At 36.0% G+C, this 14,988-nt stretch overlaps 1 protein-coding gene across 3 annotated transcripts in view; it reads right to left on the bottom strand.

Annotated features, from left to right (window-relative positions):
• LOC127425669 (DNA-directed RNA polymerase III subunit RPC7-like) overlaps positions 1-14,934 on the bottom strand; it is a 307,967-nt gene extending 293,033 nt beyond the window's left edge. The window contains exons 1-8 of one of the 3 annotated variants that reach the window (XR_007894648.1): positions 14,794-14,904; positions 14,528-14,651; positions 13,480-13,609; positions 13,187-13,255; positions 11,679-11,735; positions 11,473-11,543; positions 11,052-11,174; positions 9,417-10,880 (exon numbers count right to left, since the gene is read on the bottom strand). Coding sequence is in view for 2 of the 3 variants with exons in the window: in XM_051671870.1 (XP_051527830.1) it covers positions 10,794-10,880; positions 11,052-11,174; positions 11,473-11,543; positions 11,679-11,735; positions 13,187-13,255; positions 13,480-13,609; positions 14,528-14,651; positions 14,794-14,864 (732 nt within the window). In the remaining variant the exon portion in view is untranslated. Of the gene's footprint in view, positions 1-8,816; positions 10,881-11,051; positions 11,175-11,472; positions 11,544-11,678; positions 11,736-13,186; positions 13,256-13,479; positions 13,610-14,527; positions 14,660-14,793 lie in introns of those variants that run through there. The other 2 variants (XM_051671872.1, XM_051671870.1) reach the window with 2 other exon arrangements.
• Positions 14,935-14,988: the final 54 nt, after the last annotated feature.

The following is a 14,988-nucleotide window of genomic DNA, read 5'->3' as shown; positions in this document are numbered from 1 at the left end:
GCAGGCATGTGTTGCCCGATTTGTGTCATCATCAGCAAAATGAAAACCAATAAGAGACCATGCTTTTTATGAACAAAGTAACCAGTTTATGCTTGTTACTGGTTGAAAAAACAATCATTTGTCATTTATTCTTTTTGTCAACATGCAGTATGACATTTCTAAATAAAGGGGAAAAAAGAGGCTTGTGTAGATTGTCATTATGTCAAACATAGAAACAGGAGGATGGTCTATTATTTAGCCCTGCTTTTCAGTAGAGGTGGCTCATTTTTGAAAGTGGATCCAAATATTAAAATTAAAATTGGCATGTTTAAACCTTAGAGGCTGTAGGAGTGGAACAGCACAGTGGAGATTTGAGCTGGTAACTATACAGTTATTGGTTCAAACCCCTGGTTGCACCAGCGGGGATCCATCTGTAATAATAGTGCAGTAAATAACATTGCTTAAAACTGTCTGGTATATGACTGTTTGGTTACAATCTAAATAAGGGATAATGCACAGTCAGCTGGTCATAACATGAAATGATGATATTGTAGAATAATTCTTTCATGTTTAATAAGTACAACAATAACAATTATAAAAGATGGGCAACCACGTGAAAGCAAGAAGAAGTGGCTGTTGTTTGCTTAGACCTCTCTGATTAGTACACTGAAGAGAAATCAGCAGACCTTAGACTAAACAGGCGAATAAAATATAGACGTAATCAAGGGCATTAGGCTGCACATTATATCAGCTTTTCTCACTGATGTCTTTGTCTTTCCAGGATCTTAATTAAAGCTGCATTGCTTAAATGTTTTAATAATGTGGAGGATGACCTCAGGATAAAATTACTCACCACCCATAATAACAAAAACAGTACCAAATAATTGCATTTGGTTAGACTTAAACTAAATGCGCAAACTTAAACTTCCCTCCTGCATTGATTTATTTCACCACTGTGTGAGCTTAGTTACCCACAGCATTGGCTGTTCTTGCTGACAGCACGACTGTGATAAATCATGACACTGACTGACTACCAGGGCTTGTCAACAACTCATTAAGGACCAGTGAATGAAGCCACAAGTGTTGACAGTTTGTCATTAATGTAGCTTCTAATATTAGATTGCAGGACTGAATCACATCCCATTCAGAGTGACTGTGAGAAGCTTTTATGTGGTCAGATCTTGATCTAACATGAGTGATTTGGGCTGATCATTATGCATGTGCAAGATATATTCTTTAAACTAATGTTTGATGTTTTTAACACTGCAGAACAGATAAAGAGCCAAAGGTTCTCTCTTTTGAATCTCAACATCAGAATCCCTAACCCTAACCGTGAGTGGAAGTGACCTCTAAATGGGAGTGGAAACTCCCTTTTGGAGTTGGCGCAACCCCCTTTTGGAGCTACCTCGCCCCTTCTGAACTAACCCATTCCACTCCCATTTAGAGGTCTCCGGCCTTCAGCTATACCTACTTGAATGTATGGGTTGGTGCCAAAAGTGAGCTGTACTCATTGTTCATTGCAAATGATGTAATACAGTACAGAGGAACGCATATTTTATTAACTCTACTACCAACTCCACACCCCAATCCTAAACCTAACCATCAGTGGAGTGAAAATGTAGTCTTAGAGGAGAAATGCAATCTCCAAATCGAGATTGTCATTGATTATGTAAAGACAGTTACTTCCTTGTTTCAAAACAGGACAAGAACCTGGGTCTTTGAGACTGCTGAGGCAACACAATATAATTCGAGCTAGAGGTAAACAAACTTGAATTGATGCAATAATGTCTGATAGGACATGGCACTTGTCAGTAACTTGGAAGAGTAGGGTCAATTTCATGGTACTGGAACATTTGGTAGCAACATGTAGACTTCCTGTGTAATCAGGAGATGGAATCTATGAGCTACACAATCTTTACTCCCATTAGTAGTTGCTGCCGAAGATCAGCACACCCACATCGTGTCGCCAATGCTCGCTGTCGCCTGTGTCGTCAACTCTCATTGAAAATAAAGGAGATCAGGTCACTTTGTTGCTGTGAATTGCTGACTGTGTGAACAGGGCTTTATAGTTTTGCTAACAGGATTGACACAGAGCAGCATGGTTCTCTAAATCTCCTTTCCTGACCTAATTTTTTGAGAGGGTCCTTGCTGCAGACTGTAGCGCAATGATGTAGTGGATCTAATCCTCTGCGTATTCGATTTTGGTGATGTAGTGGATGTTTTGGTTTTTATGCGTTACACTGTGTAAATTATTACTTAGTATTAAAGTATTACACTATAATATTGTATAATATTGCTTAGCTTTAAAAATGGTCATAACCATGGATTTTGTAAATTACTTTTCCTTGTTTTTCCTCTTCACCCACAGAAAACAAATATATAAATTAAGCAATAAACTCCTATAATATGCTCCTCGTTTTAACATCTCCTCCACTGTACATAAATGCCATGGGGTGAATTATTTGTATTTTATATTAACATGCAGTGGTCAAACATACTTGGAAGTATGCAAAAGTGAATTTAAAATGAATCTGGAGCGCTTTAAAAATGACACACTCAGCACACAGAACCGAATGGAGCGCATCTGTTACTTTGAGCATGAGATGGAGTTGTGGAGCACAGAACCGCTCTGAATACACTGTAATATGCAGCGTGCATAGACTTTGAAGTGATCAGCTTGATTTATTTATTAATTTAATTTAATTGTCGTAGCCCTTTGCGGTTAAATAATCGCACAATGTCATACCGTGATTTTATTTGTATTAATTGTGCAGCCCTAAGATATAAATGTGTGTTATATGTATATATACTGTATTAATTACCGTTAAGTACACTACAGTTATAAAACAAAACATTAAAATGTGAATACACATGCGCATTAAAACATCCACTACGTCACTAAAATCCAATATGCATGGGATTAGATGCACTACGTCATCACGCTACAGTCTGCAGCGAGGAGTACTTGAATTTTTTGGCATGCTGCCCTGAAGCTAATGCATGTGATATATTGAAATTCCTCAGAAGTGGCCTCAAGGCAAAAATGTCAGGTGATGACAAAGTGACAAAGCAGACCAACTAATCGGCTTAACCTCTAGCAGAAAGAAAGGAAGACACGGAGAAGCTGCAAGATGACTGTACGGCCTCCCTTGGCTCTAACATACCCACGCGGACCCCTTAACAAAACAAAAATTCAATAAACTCTGCAAGGTAAGTAAATTCAATGGCTTTTATTTTGAAATTATTTACACATCAAAACTCATATCCATAAGAGCGTATGAACTCCATATTTCATGTGGAACTGACATACAAATCACAATAATGGTGACAACCATTAAGTGTGAGTTGAGCTCTGAATAATCACAAAATGACAAATAACTGCAAGTTACAACAAATACAATTACAGCAGCATAAATAAAATCGGCAAACAGTAAAACTGTGAACAGTACACACCATTTGCATAATTTATTCATACCGCAATGTATGGGAGCAGAAGTGTGGCTTGCTGAATAATGCTCATGCCTGATAAAAATGCAGAAAATAAGTCATGAACAATATTACTTTTGGGCTATTTGAGACTTTGAGGCTTATTTTGTTTAAAGGATTGCAGAAACAGCACTTGTCAAAGCATTGGGCTTTTCAGTTTTTCTGAAGAATAATCTGGGGAAGGAATTAAAACACTGCAGATATAAAGATGCAAAAAACTCACATAGAGTAAAAATATGAGCAATTAATCTGCAAAATATCTGCAAAGATCTACACTTTAAGAGGTGTGTTTGTTTATATTTAATTTAACCTACCTATAACAACAGATATTACATAGTCTGACAGTCAGGGGCGACATGGGCAGACGCCCTGGGTGGCATCTTGCCTGGGGCGGCACGGGGCACCCACACAACTGATGTCCACCAGCCATCTCATCTCCAACCACCCAAAACTCACTTAAGAAAAAAGAAAAGCAAATGTATGAACAAGGTCAACATCAAACCAGTCAGATCCTATGTGAGCTGGACTCAGCAAAAATTAGTTATTCTTGCTGCGATACGTGCATTAGCTTTGTTCTGCTCGTGGGTGTACACAGCATTCTCTCTGTCTCACCAAAAAGGCACAATGTGTTCATAGCAATGTCCTCTGTGGAAGAGGAAGTCACACAAATAATCTCAGCTCACACATGTGTTGTCAACATGCTATGTTACTAATTATATAACAAAATGTTCTACATAAACAAATAATGACTCGTTCTCCAATCTACTGAAAAATAAACTTTTTAAAGTTTACTTGTCAAAGCCTTTAAGTGTGCTCATGAAATGTAATTAAATATTCAAGTGCCATGCATGGCATACTGAGACATATTTTGGGGGATCCGCAATATTAAGCTTGCTGACAGAATAAATGCCTGTTAAATATATGGGAGCTGTCCAAAGCTGTAAATTCACAGCCTCCTGCCTGGCACTGACACATGCCTAGTGTAGTTTAAGCAACAGGAGGTTCCTATGCATAGTACAGCACCACGTCCTAAATGCCCATGCATGTGGGCAAATGTTAAAATGTGCAGATATAATGAACTGAACATTTGGGCCTAAAAAAGAGACTTGCAAAGAGACTTTCATGATAAAATATATGAATTGTTGTTTAATGTTAACTTTAATGTTGATATTTAAAACATACAATGAAGAATGCATAATCTTGACCCAGTATTCAATGTTAACCTACTTTTTGTCCAGTGAATTTCAGTGCCTTTTCTGTGATCTTTACAGTCATTCATGAATACTTCAGGATTTTCTAAAAATCATTTGATAAAGATTGCTGGGCAAATTTTTTATTTCAGGTGCCAATCCTTTATTAAACCCTTAAACTAGCTGGCAGGTCTGTGGGTGGGGCCAGGAGAGTGTAATAAGTTTACATTTAAAATGTAAACGTGTCTGGATACATAATTAAGTCTAATGTGGTACCATTTGAAAGCTTAATTTTTTTTACAGAACTCCATCACTTTGCATTTATGTTACATAAAATGACAAGATAAGACCTGAAAACCTCTGCGTCACAAATGAGCTCCACCTTGTGGTAGTGATGTGAATATAAATGTTTTTCAAATTGCGCTAAAATAGTCAAGACATTTATCAAATGAAAGCTCTCGATCTCGGGAATGTTTGTTGCCACAACACCAAAGTTCGAATGATTATTAAAAGAATTACTAAGTTAATTATGATCTTTTAAGACAACAAAGACAAACATCTCACGTCTGCGCCGATCACTGTTTCTGTAAGCCCCATATAGCCACAAATTCTATATCAGCTCTTACCTTTGGCTATTTTCTTTCAAATTAGTTTGCTTGGGTAAATCCAGCAGAAAAAAAGCATGATAAACAACGACACCTAGATTAAGCTTCTAGTCCACTCAGAGGCCGAGATATTCGATGAAACATTAGGGAAGGTGTGTTGGATCACAAAATGGACTGAATGCCTACATATACGAACATTTAGTTGAGTGCTCAGCTGCATTAGAGTGCCACCTGCATTTCAGATCTGTATATTGTGATGGAAGGTGATAGAGGAAAATTTATATTTCCTAGTACTTGCTGCCATCTAGTAGAATGAACTAATGCTTTTTGCAGGGAGATAGAGCAAACAGAGCCTGAATGACAGGCTTTTAAATATAGGACAACAAAAAAATATTTTATTATTTAAAAAAAAAAAACAAATATGTTCATCATAAGATTGTAAACATACACTATTATTTATGAATTAGTGGAATCTTTACTTTTTTCTTTTTTTTTTTTTTTCTGTAAAATGACCAATATTTTGCAGTTAGTCTACTGTATGTGTGTAAGGTGAACTTTTAAATTTGGGCTTGAAAATTACAGATGGCAGCTAAAATATGCAGCAGAGGTTTATACATTTAAAAGATTATACTTGTTTGTGCACAAATGTCTCTCCCTTGAGATCCTCAATGGACAGACAGATGTTAACACTCTGGCTTGTGATTATTTCTATGTGTTTTCTCACAATTTTAAAATCACCTTTAATTTGAGTTCATGGCTGTATGCATTTTACTTCACCTTTGTACATATTTTCTTCAGCTTTGCTATTAGCAATATTCCATATCTGTTTATTCAACAAAGTCACATGCTGGTACAAAAACGTTCCAAAAATTAAACAAGGTCTTTCCTCAGACTCTTCTAGGTTGTGGCAAATGTTTATATCTTGGTTGTGTTTAAGGTCACCTCGCAGGTAAGGGGACAGATACCCTGAGGTGACATTTCTAATTTTTCTCCTGTCTGATGATTTAACTTCCACAACGTTGTCCTGCACAGTGCACGGCAAGTGTTGTATAACATGTTTTTCGCAGGCCCTGATGGAAAATGCCACATGCAAGACTTGTAGCACTGTAGGTGTGTGCAGACGGTGCTTGCAGGAGCTATTGTACGTGCTACAATGCATGAAAGATCTAAGCTGGTGCTGTTTTACACTGCTTGAAGCTTGGACTAATTTTCCCTTATCAAATGATGGATGGGTGTTATAATCAACATTGCAGAACTGGATGAATTTTAGCATATGTATATCGATATGCAGAGGCCCGACTAATTCTTTGGACACTTAATAAAACAATATGTTGTTCAGTGCAACTAATGCCATATAATGCAGTGAAATTCATAAATGTTAGAGTGTGATCTAATTGTCCAAAAGTATCAAAATATTGTTTGGGGACACTGTATACTCATATGCTTAACAAATGCATGCATATAGGTTTATAGGTAATGTATAATTTTTAGATTCTGGATATGACATTTTGCCCATTCTGCAAATAGGGCCTTGAAATCTGGTTTGACACTTTGTGAATTGTGTTTAGTGTTAGAAAGGAGCTGATATTTTCCAGGAAGTTGTTGTGTCAACCTCAACCTTGATCTCTGATCTGCTGAGCACACAGAGCACAAACAACACAGTAAAACCAGATGGATGGCTAGAGATTGTTTTTTTGATGTATGCCTGACTACACGTAGACATCTCAGGCAGCACACCCCAGGGCCGTCACTGCAAAGTCCTCAGAAAGAAAAAACAGGTGGCTGACAAAAATTCAGTAAAATATCTGGTAAAGTCAGAAATACTCATGCGTCGTACATGCATATATACTTCCTGAGGTGTCCACCACGTTCAGCTGTGAAAATAAAGCACTAATGATTACATTTAACGTTGCTTTGTACAGTACAGTGCAAACACAGAAAAATATGTGGATGTAAAATGTTCCATAATCAGGTGACTTATTAAGAGCTCGTGGTTTGCCTGCACTTTATACACTGAAGAGTAAGCTCGCCACCTGCTGGCTGTCTGGTGTAAACGTGATGAAAAATATTTGAAAAAGTTTACTCAACCTCATGCAGTTCTCATGTTCCAAAGGTTACCCATATGCAATGATTATTTTTTGTAGAGCACAAAATAATAAGTTAACTTAGGTCTTTCTGTTTACGACTGTTTATAGTTACTATGGAATGGAATCATACGGAATTAAAAAAGGGATAGTTCACCCAAAAATGAATATTATCTCATCATTTACTCACCCCCATGCCATCCCAGATGTGTATGACTTACTTTCTTCTTCTGAACACAAATGAAGATTTTTAGAAGAATATTTCAGCTCTGTAGGTCCATACAATACAAGTGAATGGTGGCCAGAACTTTAAAGGTCCAAAAAGTATATAAACACAGCATTAACTCTAAAACGCATATATTGGGTCTTTAGAGACCCAGGACCTCATTCCACCCCCTGAACCTCATTTTTTGGAGTTGTGCCCAGACCTCTTTAGTATTCCTCAGTCTATCTCTTATTTAGGGGGGAAAAAAAGTCAAAATTGCAACACTTTTTTTTTTTTTTATAATGGTTTAAGTACAAAAAGTGTATAGGGTCTCTAGAGGCCTGAGGTATATAAGAGTGTAGTTTCTTCCCCGCACTTCCATAAATTATATTTTTTATGATTATTTCATATCTATTTAAGTTTACTATCACAGGATATCTATTTCTTTGTTTATTACAAGAGAAATGACTACTGTATTCATACAAATAATCACTATATCATGTTGATTTTCCATGCAACAATGAATTATCAACAATGGTGAATTATCAGTATCCCATATGCGTGTACACATACATATTATACTTGTTATTACTTACTCAACGTGGCACTGATGTTACAGTGATTGATTTGATTTACATTTGACATTGCTAGCTGACGTAGAATCAACACTGAAGTAAACTATAGCAAGTGTAACACATGAACAGTATGATTCAACTATTGTCTTGGGTGTCGCATGGGTGACAGCCAGTTGCAAGTCCTTTTTTATTGTATAAAACTATCAGAAAACTCCAAATTCATCATCTAATTTTCCAAAGCTCATGTTGTCTGGAGGTTTTTGTCTACTGAAACTTTCTGGAAAGATATTTTTTAATGTTTTGTAAGCAGAATGATCCAAAAACACTTAAACAACTTAAACCCATTGAAGAGACTGTACGTCTGTCCCTCACAGCCTCGTTGTCATTCCTGTCAAAAATCAAAGATGGCGCTGCTGCGAATAAGGTCAGAGAATATTTAGCAGAGATGGGCCACTTCTTTTCAAATAAATGGGAGAAATTGGAACGCTCAACAAAGGAGCTCTGAGTGCCCAACTGTCAACTGATGTAGATAAGGAAGTCCCGCCTTACAGGTAAAAGAGCCAATCACCTTTTAGAGACAGACATCACCTGTCAATCAACTCTAGAATGTGCATGTGCATTAGCTATACAAGCTGGGAAAATAGTTTTTTAGTGAAATATGAGGTAAAGCATCACAATTTATGATTCCAGTATTGTCAGATTTTATTGCTTATTTGAAATATGTTCTTTGATCGTAATCTTGACCAAGCGTTCCCCCATTCAAGTCGATAGGAGCTGCACTGGCATGACTGGAAATAGCGTCCCGAGAGCGTTCCAAAGATGGCCGACAGTGGACTGACTTGCTAGAAAGACTTTGATACGGTCTATTGCCAGTGTTGGGGAGTAACGGAATACATGTAACAGGATTACGTATGTAAAATACTAAATATTAGTAACTGTATTCCAATGGTCATTAGAATATAGTTACATTCAAAAAGTATTTTGATTACTGAAGAGATTACTTTGCATTTTATTGTCATTTGTTTCATTTAATATTTAGTCTAACCTAATCCTAACTGCAAAAATGGTATTAATGAGAATTTAAACATTGTTTTTCTGTAAAAATATCTAAAAATCCTTAAAAACAAATAAGTTTAGTTGAGCAGCAAAACTGCATAAGTTTTTTTTCAAAGAATGTATTTTTACAGTGAAGTGTATTTTCTTACTTTATTCACTTGTTTATAGTAAAAACAAGTGAAAAAATCTACCAGTGCTGAAGAAGTAATCCAAAGTATTTAGAATATGTTACTGACCTTGTGTAATCTAACGGAATACGTTTCAAATTACATTTTACAGCATGTATTCTGTAATCTGTAGTTGAATACATTTCAAAAGTAACCCTCCCAACCCTGCCTATTGCACTGCAGGACTGAAATGTATGTCTTTATTCACTGATGATCTTCCCTTATCAGTAAATAATGGCAAAATGATTCACTTTTGGGTGAATTATTACTTTAAATAACATTTACACACAAGGAACGCTCAAAAAAACTTAAAGGTTTAAATTAGTCTAAAACCATTTAAAATAGTCTTAAACAGCAGTAATTCACAAATCTAGACATTATCAGGTGTAAACGAGTGGTGCACTAAATACACAAACTAAAATGTTTTATAGTGTCCTCTCCTGCACAAACAGGAATGATGACCTCTTTCCTTTTTTTAAAGCTGGTCCATTTGAGCCAATATATTTTTCTTAATATAAAAGTACTCAATGAGATTGTCTTGGTTGTTTCAGTAACATTACAGCACACAGCCAGAAAAGCAGCAGCATGTTCACTACTGGTCAAAAGTTTTGAAACACTTACTCATTCTTTATTATAATTGTATTTTTCACATTTTAGAATAATAGTAAAGTCATCAAAACTATGGAATAACATCAATGGAACTATGGGAATTATGTTGTGACTAAACAAAATCCAAAATAAATCAAAACTGTGTTATATTTTAGCATCTTCAAAGTAGTCACCCTTTGCCTAGAATTTGCAGACATGAACTCTTGACATTTTCTCAACCAACTTCTTGAGGTATCACCCTGGGATGCTTTTTAAACAGTACTGAAGGAGTTCCCATCTATGTTGGGCACTTATTGGCTGCTTTTCTTTATTATTTGTTCCAAGTCATCAATTTCAAAAAAAAATTTTTTTTAAATACAATTTTAGTTTTGTTATGAAATAAATTAATATGGTGGCACAATTATATTTTTATCTACAAAACTGATTTCAAACATTTAAGCATACGCCTTCAGATCAAAAGATTTTTAAAATCATGAGAAACATTTCAGTCAAGTGTTTCAAAACTTTTGACCAGTAGTGTATGTTGATCACTTTTGCAGTTTATGTCAAGCAGCGTAGAAATCACAGCACAAAAAGATGAACTCAACATCTCAGTAGCAGCATCTGTGTCTCAATAGTATTAGCAATGAAACTGAAGTCAGTCACTTGTCATGGCTTGATTCAATATGTGACAGTTAGGACAGAGAATGTGCTTGAATTAAGACACTTCTTGTTCGCATGCGTCCTCTCCTTGTTTTTTGGTATGTTGAACCTCATAGCTTGGTACTCCAGAACTCATTCATTTCAAATTGCCATCCCTAATGACAAAAACCTTACATAAAATGTATCTTAAAATCATTAGTAGACGGCTTCATCCATATTGTCATCACTATCTGCTCCTAAATCTTCTCCGTTGTCAAAGTAAGACATGATGTAGTCAGTCTCCTGAAAAACAACACAGATATTGTGCTGTTAAAAACACTGCAATTTGACCATTGCTTGGAATTTTAGACTACTTCTGATTCTGACATATTTTGAAAATAAGCAAAGCTGACAAAAGATTGTAAGATGTCTCTAGAAAATTATGATGATCTGACAAAATGTTTTTCTCCTTACATCTTCAAGCTCTTCCTCATCATAATCTTCATCCCCGTCCAGCTCCTCCTCCTCATTGTTCTGTTTCTTCTTCTCCTCATCCTCTTCCTCAGAATGCTGCTCCTGCTCTTTCTTCTCCAGAGTCTGTATGTCATTTCACAATATTATGATTAATAATATGTACTACATATACAGACAATCAATTTGAGCATAAAACTGGAGGTCAGGAGATCCACGAACCAAAACTGTATTTACAAGCTTTCAATTTTCAAGGTTATTTAGAACAGCTTTTGGATATCTTGCCTTTCATTTAAAAAGCCTTTCAGTTCGTATATTTTTCTGATATATTGGAGTGTCAAAGTGTAGTTAAGATGTAACAACTAGCAGCATTATCTCAAAGAATCAGTTCGAGCAAGTGACATAGAACAAGAAGATTTTCTACCTCTAGTGTTTTGAGAACCTCTTCTTTGCCCACAGATATTTTTGGTCTTTGCTTGAGTTGTGGTTTGGCACCTGTAACATAATAAATTAGAGAAAAAATACTGAAAAACATAGTTTACAAAAAACATATTTTAGGTAGCATTTAAATTAATATCAAGACTTTGAACCTTTAAGCATTAGTAAAAATAATAAAAGAGTTTCTCTCACTTGGTTTCCGGGGTTTTCGTACTTTAATGCAAAGCTCTTTAGGCAGTCGACTCCAGTCTGGAAAAGAGAACAGAGAAAAGAGAGACTTGGTGATACATTTCTGGAAAAGGCATTACTAGGGCTGCACAATTAATCGCGATATATTAAACCGCAAAGAGCAGCGATTAAATTGGAGCATGAGCATGGGCAAAACATTACCAAATTGTGGTCAAAAGTAATCACTTACTAGTATTTTGTTGTAATCACAAATACTTTTTGAAATAATCACAATATGACTTTTTGGGCAAATCGTGCAGCCCTACTCATTATGCATAAAATAAAATGTACATGTCATATCTCACCAAAAGATCCACACACACACACACACACACACACACACACACACACACAAAAAAAAAAACATTATTTTTTCCATAAAGAAATACAGCCTATTTTAGGACCTCTAAGATTTATTTTTTTTTGGCTTTCTGAAATTATTTACATAACAATAAAGCCAAATTTACATAACATTTTCCCCACAAATTCTCATTACTGTAATGCGAAAACATATGATACATTGTATACATAATTGTAACATCTGATGTACTCATTATTTATACTCACACTTGTATTTTATAAATTTATTTTTTTGCTTTGAAATAATGAGAAAGTGGGGGGTGTAATAATTTGTCACAGAAATAATGCCAGAATGCATAAAATCCTAAAAATAGATTTATATATAAATAAATAAAAATCCCAAATTGAATCATTAAAATTAAATAATTTTCTTTAAAATAAATAAATAAATAAAAATAATAATAATAATAATAATATATATATATATATATATATATATATATATATATATATATATATATATATATATATTTTTTTTTTTTTTTTTTTTTAAGAAATCCTATATATACATCCTCCTTTGATCCTGTCAGTACTGAAAAAGGTGTACAGTATATACCGTATATACGGCAAATATCACATATATTAAATACCCATACATTTTTCGGCAATTACAGAAGGACATTTTTAAGGTTATTTGTATGGTCAAAGGTGCACTCAGTGATTTTTTGTTTATGTTGCACTGGTCAATATGGCAGTAGACTTGGACTTACACTGACACCTAGTTGTGTGGATGCAGCATCACCACAATATTTTTAAGTTTCAGATGTCATTGTAGAAATTCACTATACACAGTCATAGTGATTAATTTAATCCACGAGTGAAAGTGTCAAATAACAGGACGGTTACTGAGATTAAGTGAGTAGTATTCGGCTGGTCATGTGATTCTAACATGGCAGCCCCCATGTGTGGACCCTCTCCATGTAGAATAAAACAGCTTTTATAAGGTTACCGATATGACTGGAGTCTTCAATTTAATGTGAGTGCTCATGATTCCTACATATATTGCAAAATTACATTCATGCCTTTAGGAGTTAAACCTTTTAATAAAAGTAAAAAAAAACTGAGTGCACCTTTAAAATTGACAAAAAGAAAAGGCAATTTCCACTTCTCACCTGGACTCCATTCAATGATGTTGTTCTTTGGCTCTCCATTTTGATATTTATCAGAGTAACGAGCAACATCTAAAAAAGAAGAAAAAAGCAGTTCAGTCATGATCTTCAACCATCAACGCCTGATGGGCCATCGGCTGCCTTGAATATTTCAGTCGACTGCCCGTAGTTCAAATGCAAATACAGAGACTGCATGCCCTCATTATTTAAGTCATTTTAACTATCACTGCCTTTATCCTTTGTGCTCAAAACTGGCCATTCTTTATGCACCCTCCCTTTGCCCCAGCCCGTCTCACCTTTCTTTGTTTGGGCTGCTCTGATGTGGAAAGGCAGATTCTTACTGGAGGCTCTCAACTCTTGTTTAAGTGCAAGCATATACTCCACCTCTTCTCCTGTATGCAGAGGCACTGGACGAAACTGCATAGGCTAGAAGCAAAGACACAGATGTCTGATACTGTATACTGACTTTTATTAAACTGATAATACACAAACGTCACTAGAAGCAAAGACACAGATGTCTGATACTGTATACTGACTTTTATTAAACTGTCACAGTGCAACGCTTTGTGTGATGATATAATAATTTTTCGCTGTACTTCACATAACCACACAAAAACATCAATTAACCTTGCTTAAAAACAAGGCCAAGCTGGTTTATACTAGTCAGACTGGTCTAATTTGACACTTGTCAGCAGGTTAGGTTGGGCGACCAGATGGCCGACCATCTAAAACAGAACCCTTCTGCATAGAGGAGCCTACAAGCTCAGCATGAAACAGCGTAACGCAGTGGTCCCACAGACATTCTACTGGTGGGGAGACGAGGACATTTTTTAAATGGACGTCTATGGAAGAGATGCTCCCCGACGCTGAATAAACTGCTTTTGTGAAGAAACAGTTAATTACTTAATGATTTGAGTCAATTGACCGTATGTCCGCCCATTTTCAACATGTTTTACACTACTAAACAATCTTTTCGGGGTGAACTACATTTTGAGGTTAATACGAAAGTCGCTGTTTTATAAGAGAAGACACGGACAATTTTGTGCTAGTTTACGGCTCTCCCATTAATTTGTATGGTATCCGCAAACGGTGGTTTACTGTCGTAATTCGCTAGTTGACCGTCACGCTCTCTCCAGTATTAAAAGCACGGAGATTGTTATATCGAATATATGATCTCTGGCTGAAACCGGCTTGACTTTTTTTTTTTTAAGCTGTTTTTTTTTTTTTAACGACATAAAGACGTTCATAGCACAATACATGTGTAATAACGACCTGGCCGTGATGTTAAACTGCTGGATAAAAGTTACAACGTAATAACACTCGTAATTACGCTGAAATACTTACAGGAAACAGAGGAGAAGGTGTTTGTGAGCTTGTGGGTAAAGCGTCTCCTCTCCCAAAACCCAGAGCGTCCACATTGAAGGTAAACTGGCTTCTTCCACGACCCCTTCCTGCCATGACTTGATTTCTGCACCTCTACAGTCAATACACCAGAATTGGTACATACTTAACTTACAGCAATAATTACACGAAGCATTATGCAAGACCCAAATCACACTGATGAACAATCCATGCAATATTTTGTTTATATTAGTCACAAAACAGCTTACCTCAAAATGTGTTTCAGTTTCAATGGACCAAATTCATGTAACTCATGTAGCTGTCCACTACACGTGTGCATAGATCAACAGCTACACACTTACTGTAAGACCATGTGTGAGGCACAGCAGAGAGTATTTAGCAGAGATGGGCCACTTCCATAAAAATGAATGGAAGAAATTGGAACGCCCAGCGGTTGTAGACAA

The sequence above is a fragment of the Myxocyprinus asiaticus genome, chromosome 34, assembly GCF_019703515.2.
Source record: "Myxocyprinus asiaticus isolate MX2 ecotype Aquarium Trade chromosome 34, UBuf_Myxa_2, whole genome shotgun sequence".
In the NCBI taxonomy this organism is placed as follows: Eukaryota; Metazoa; Chordata; class Actinopteri; order Cypriniformes; family Catostomidae; genus Myxocyprinus; species Myxocyprinus asiaticus.
Note: the sequence above shows the minus strand (reverse complement) of the source record. Positions and strands in the feature narration are given on the sequence as shown.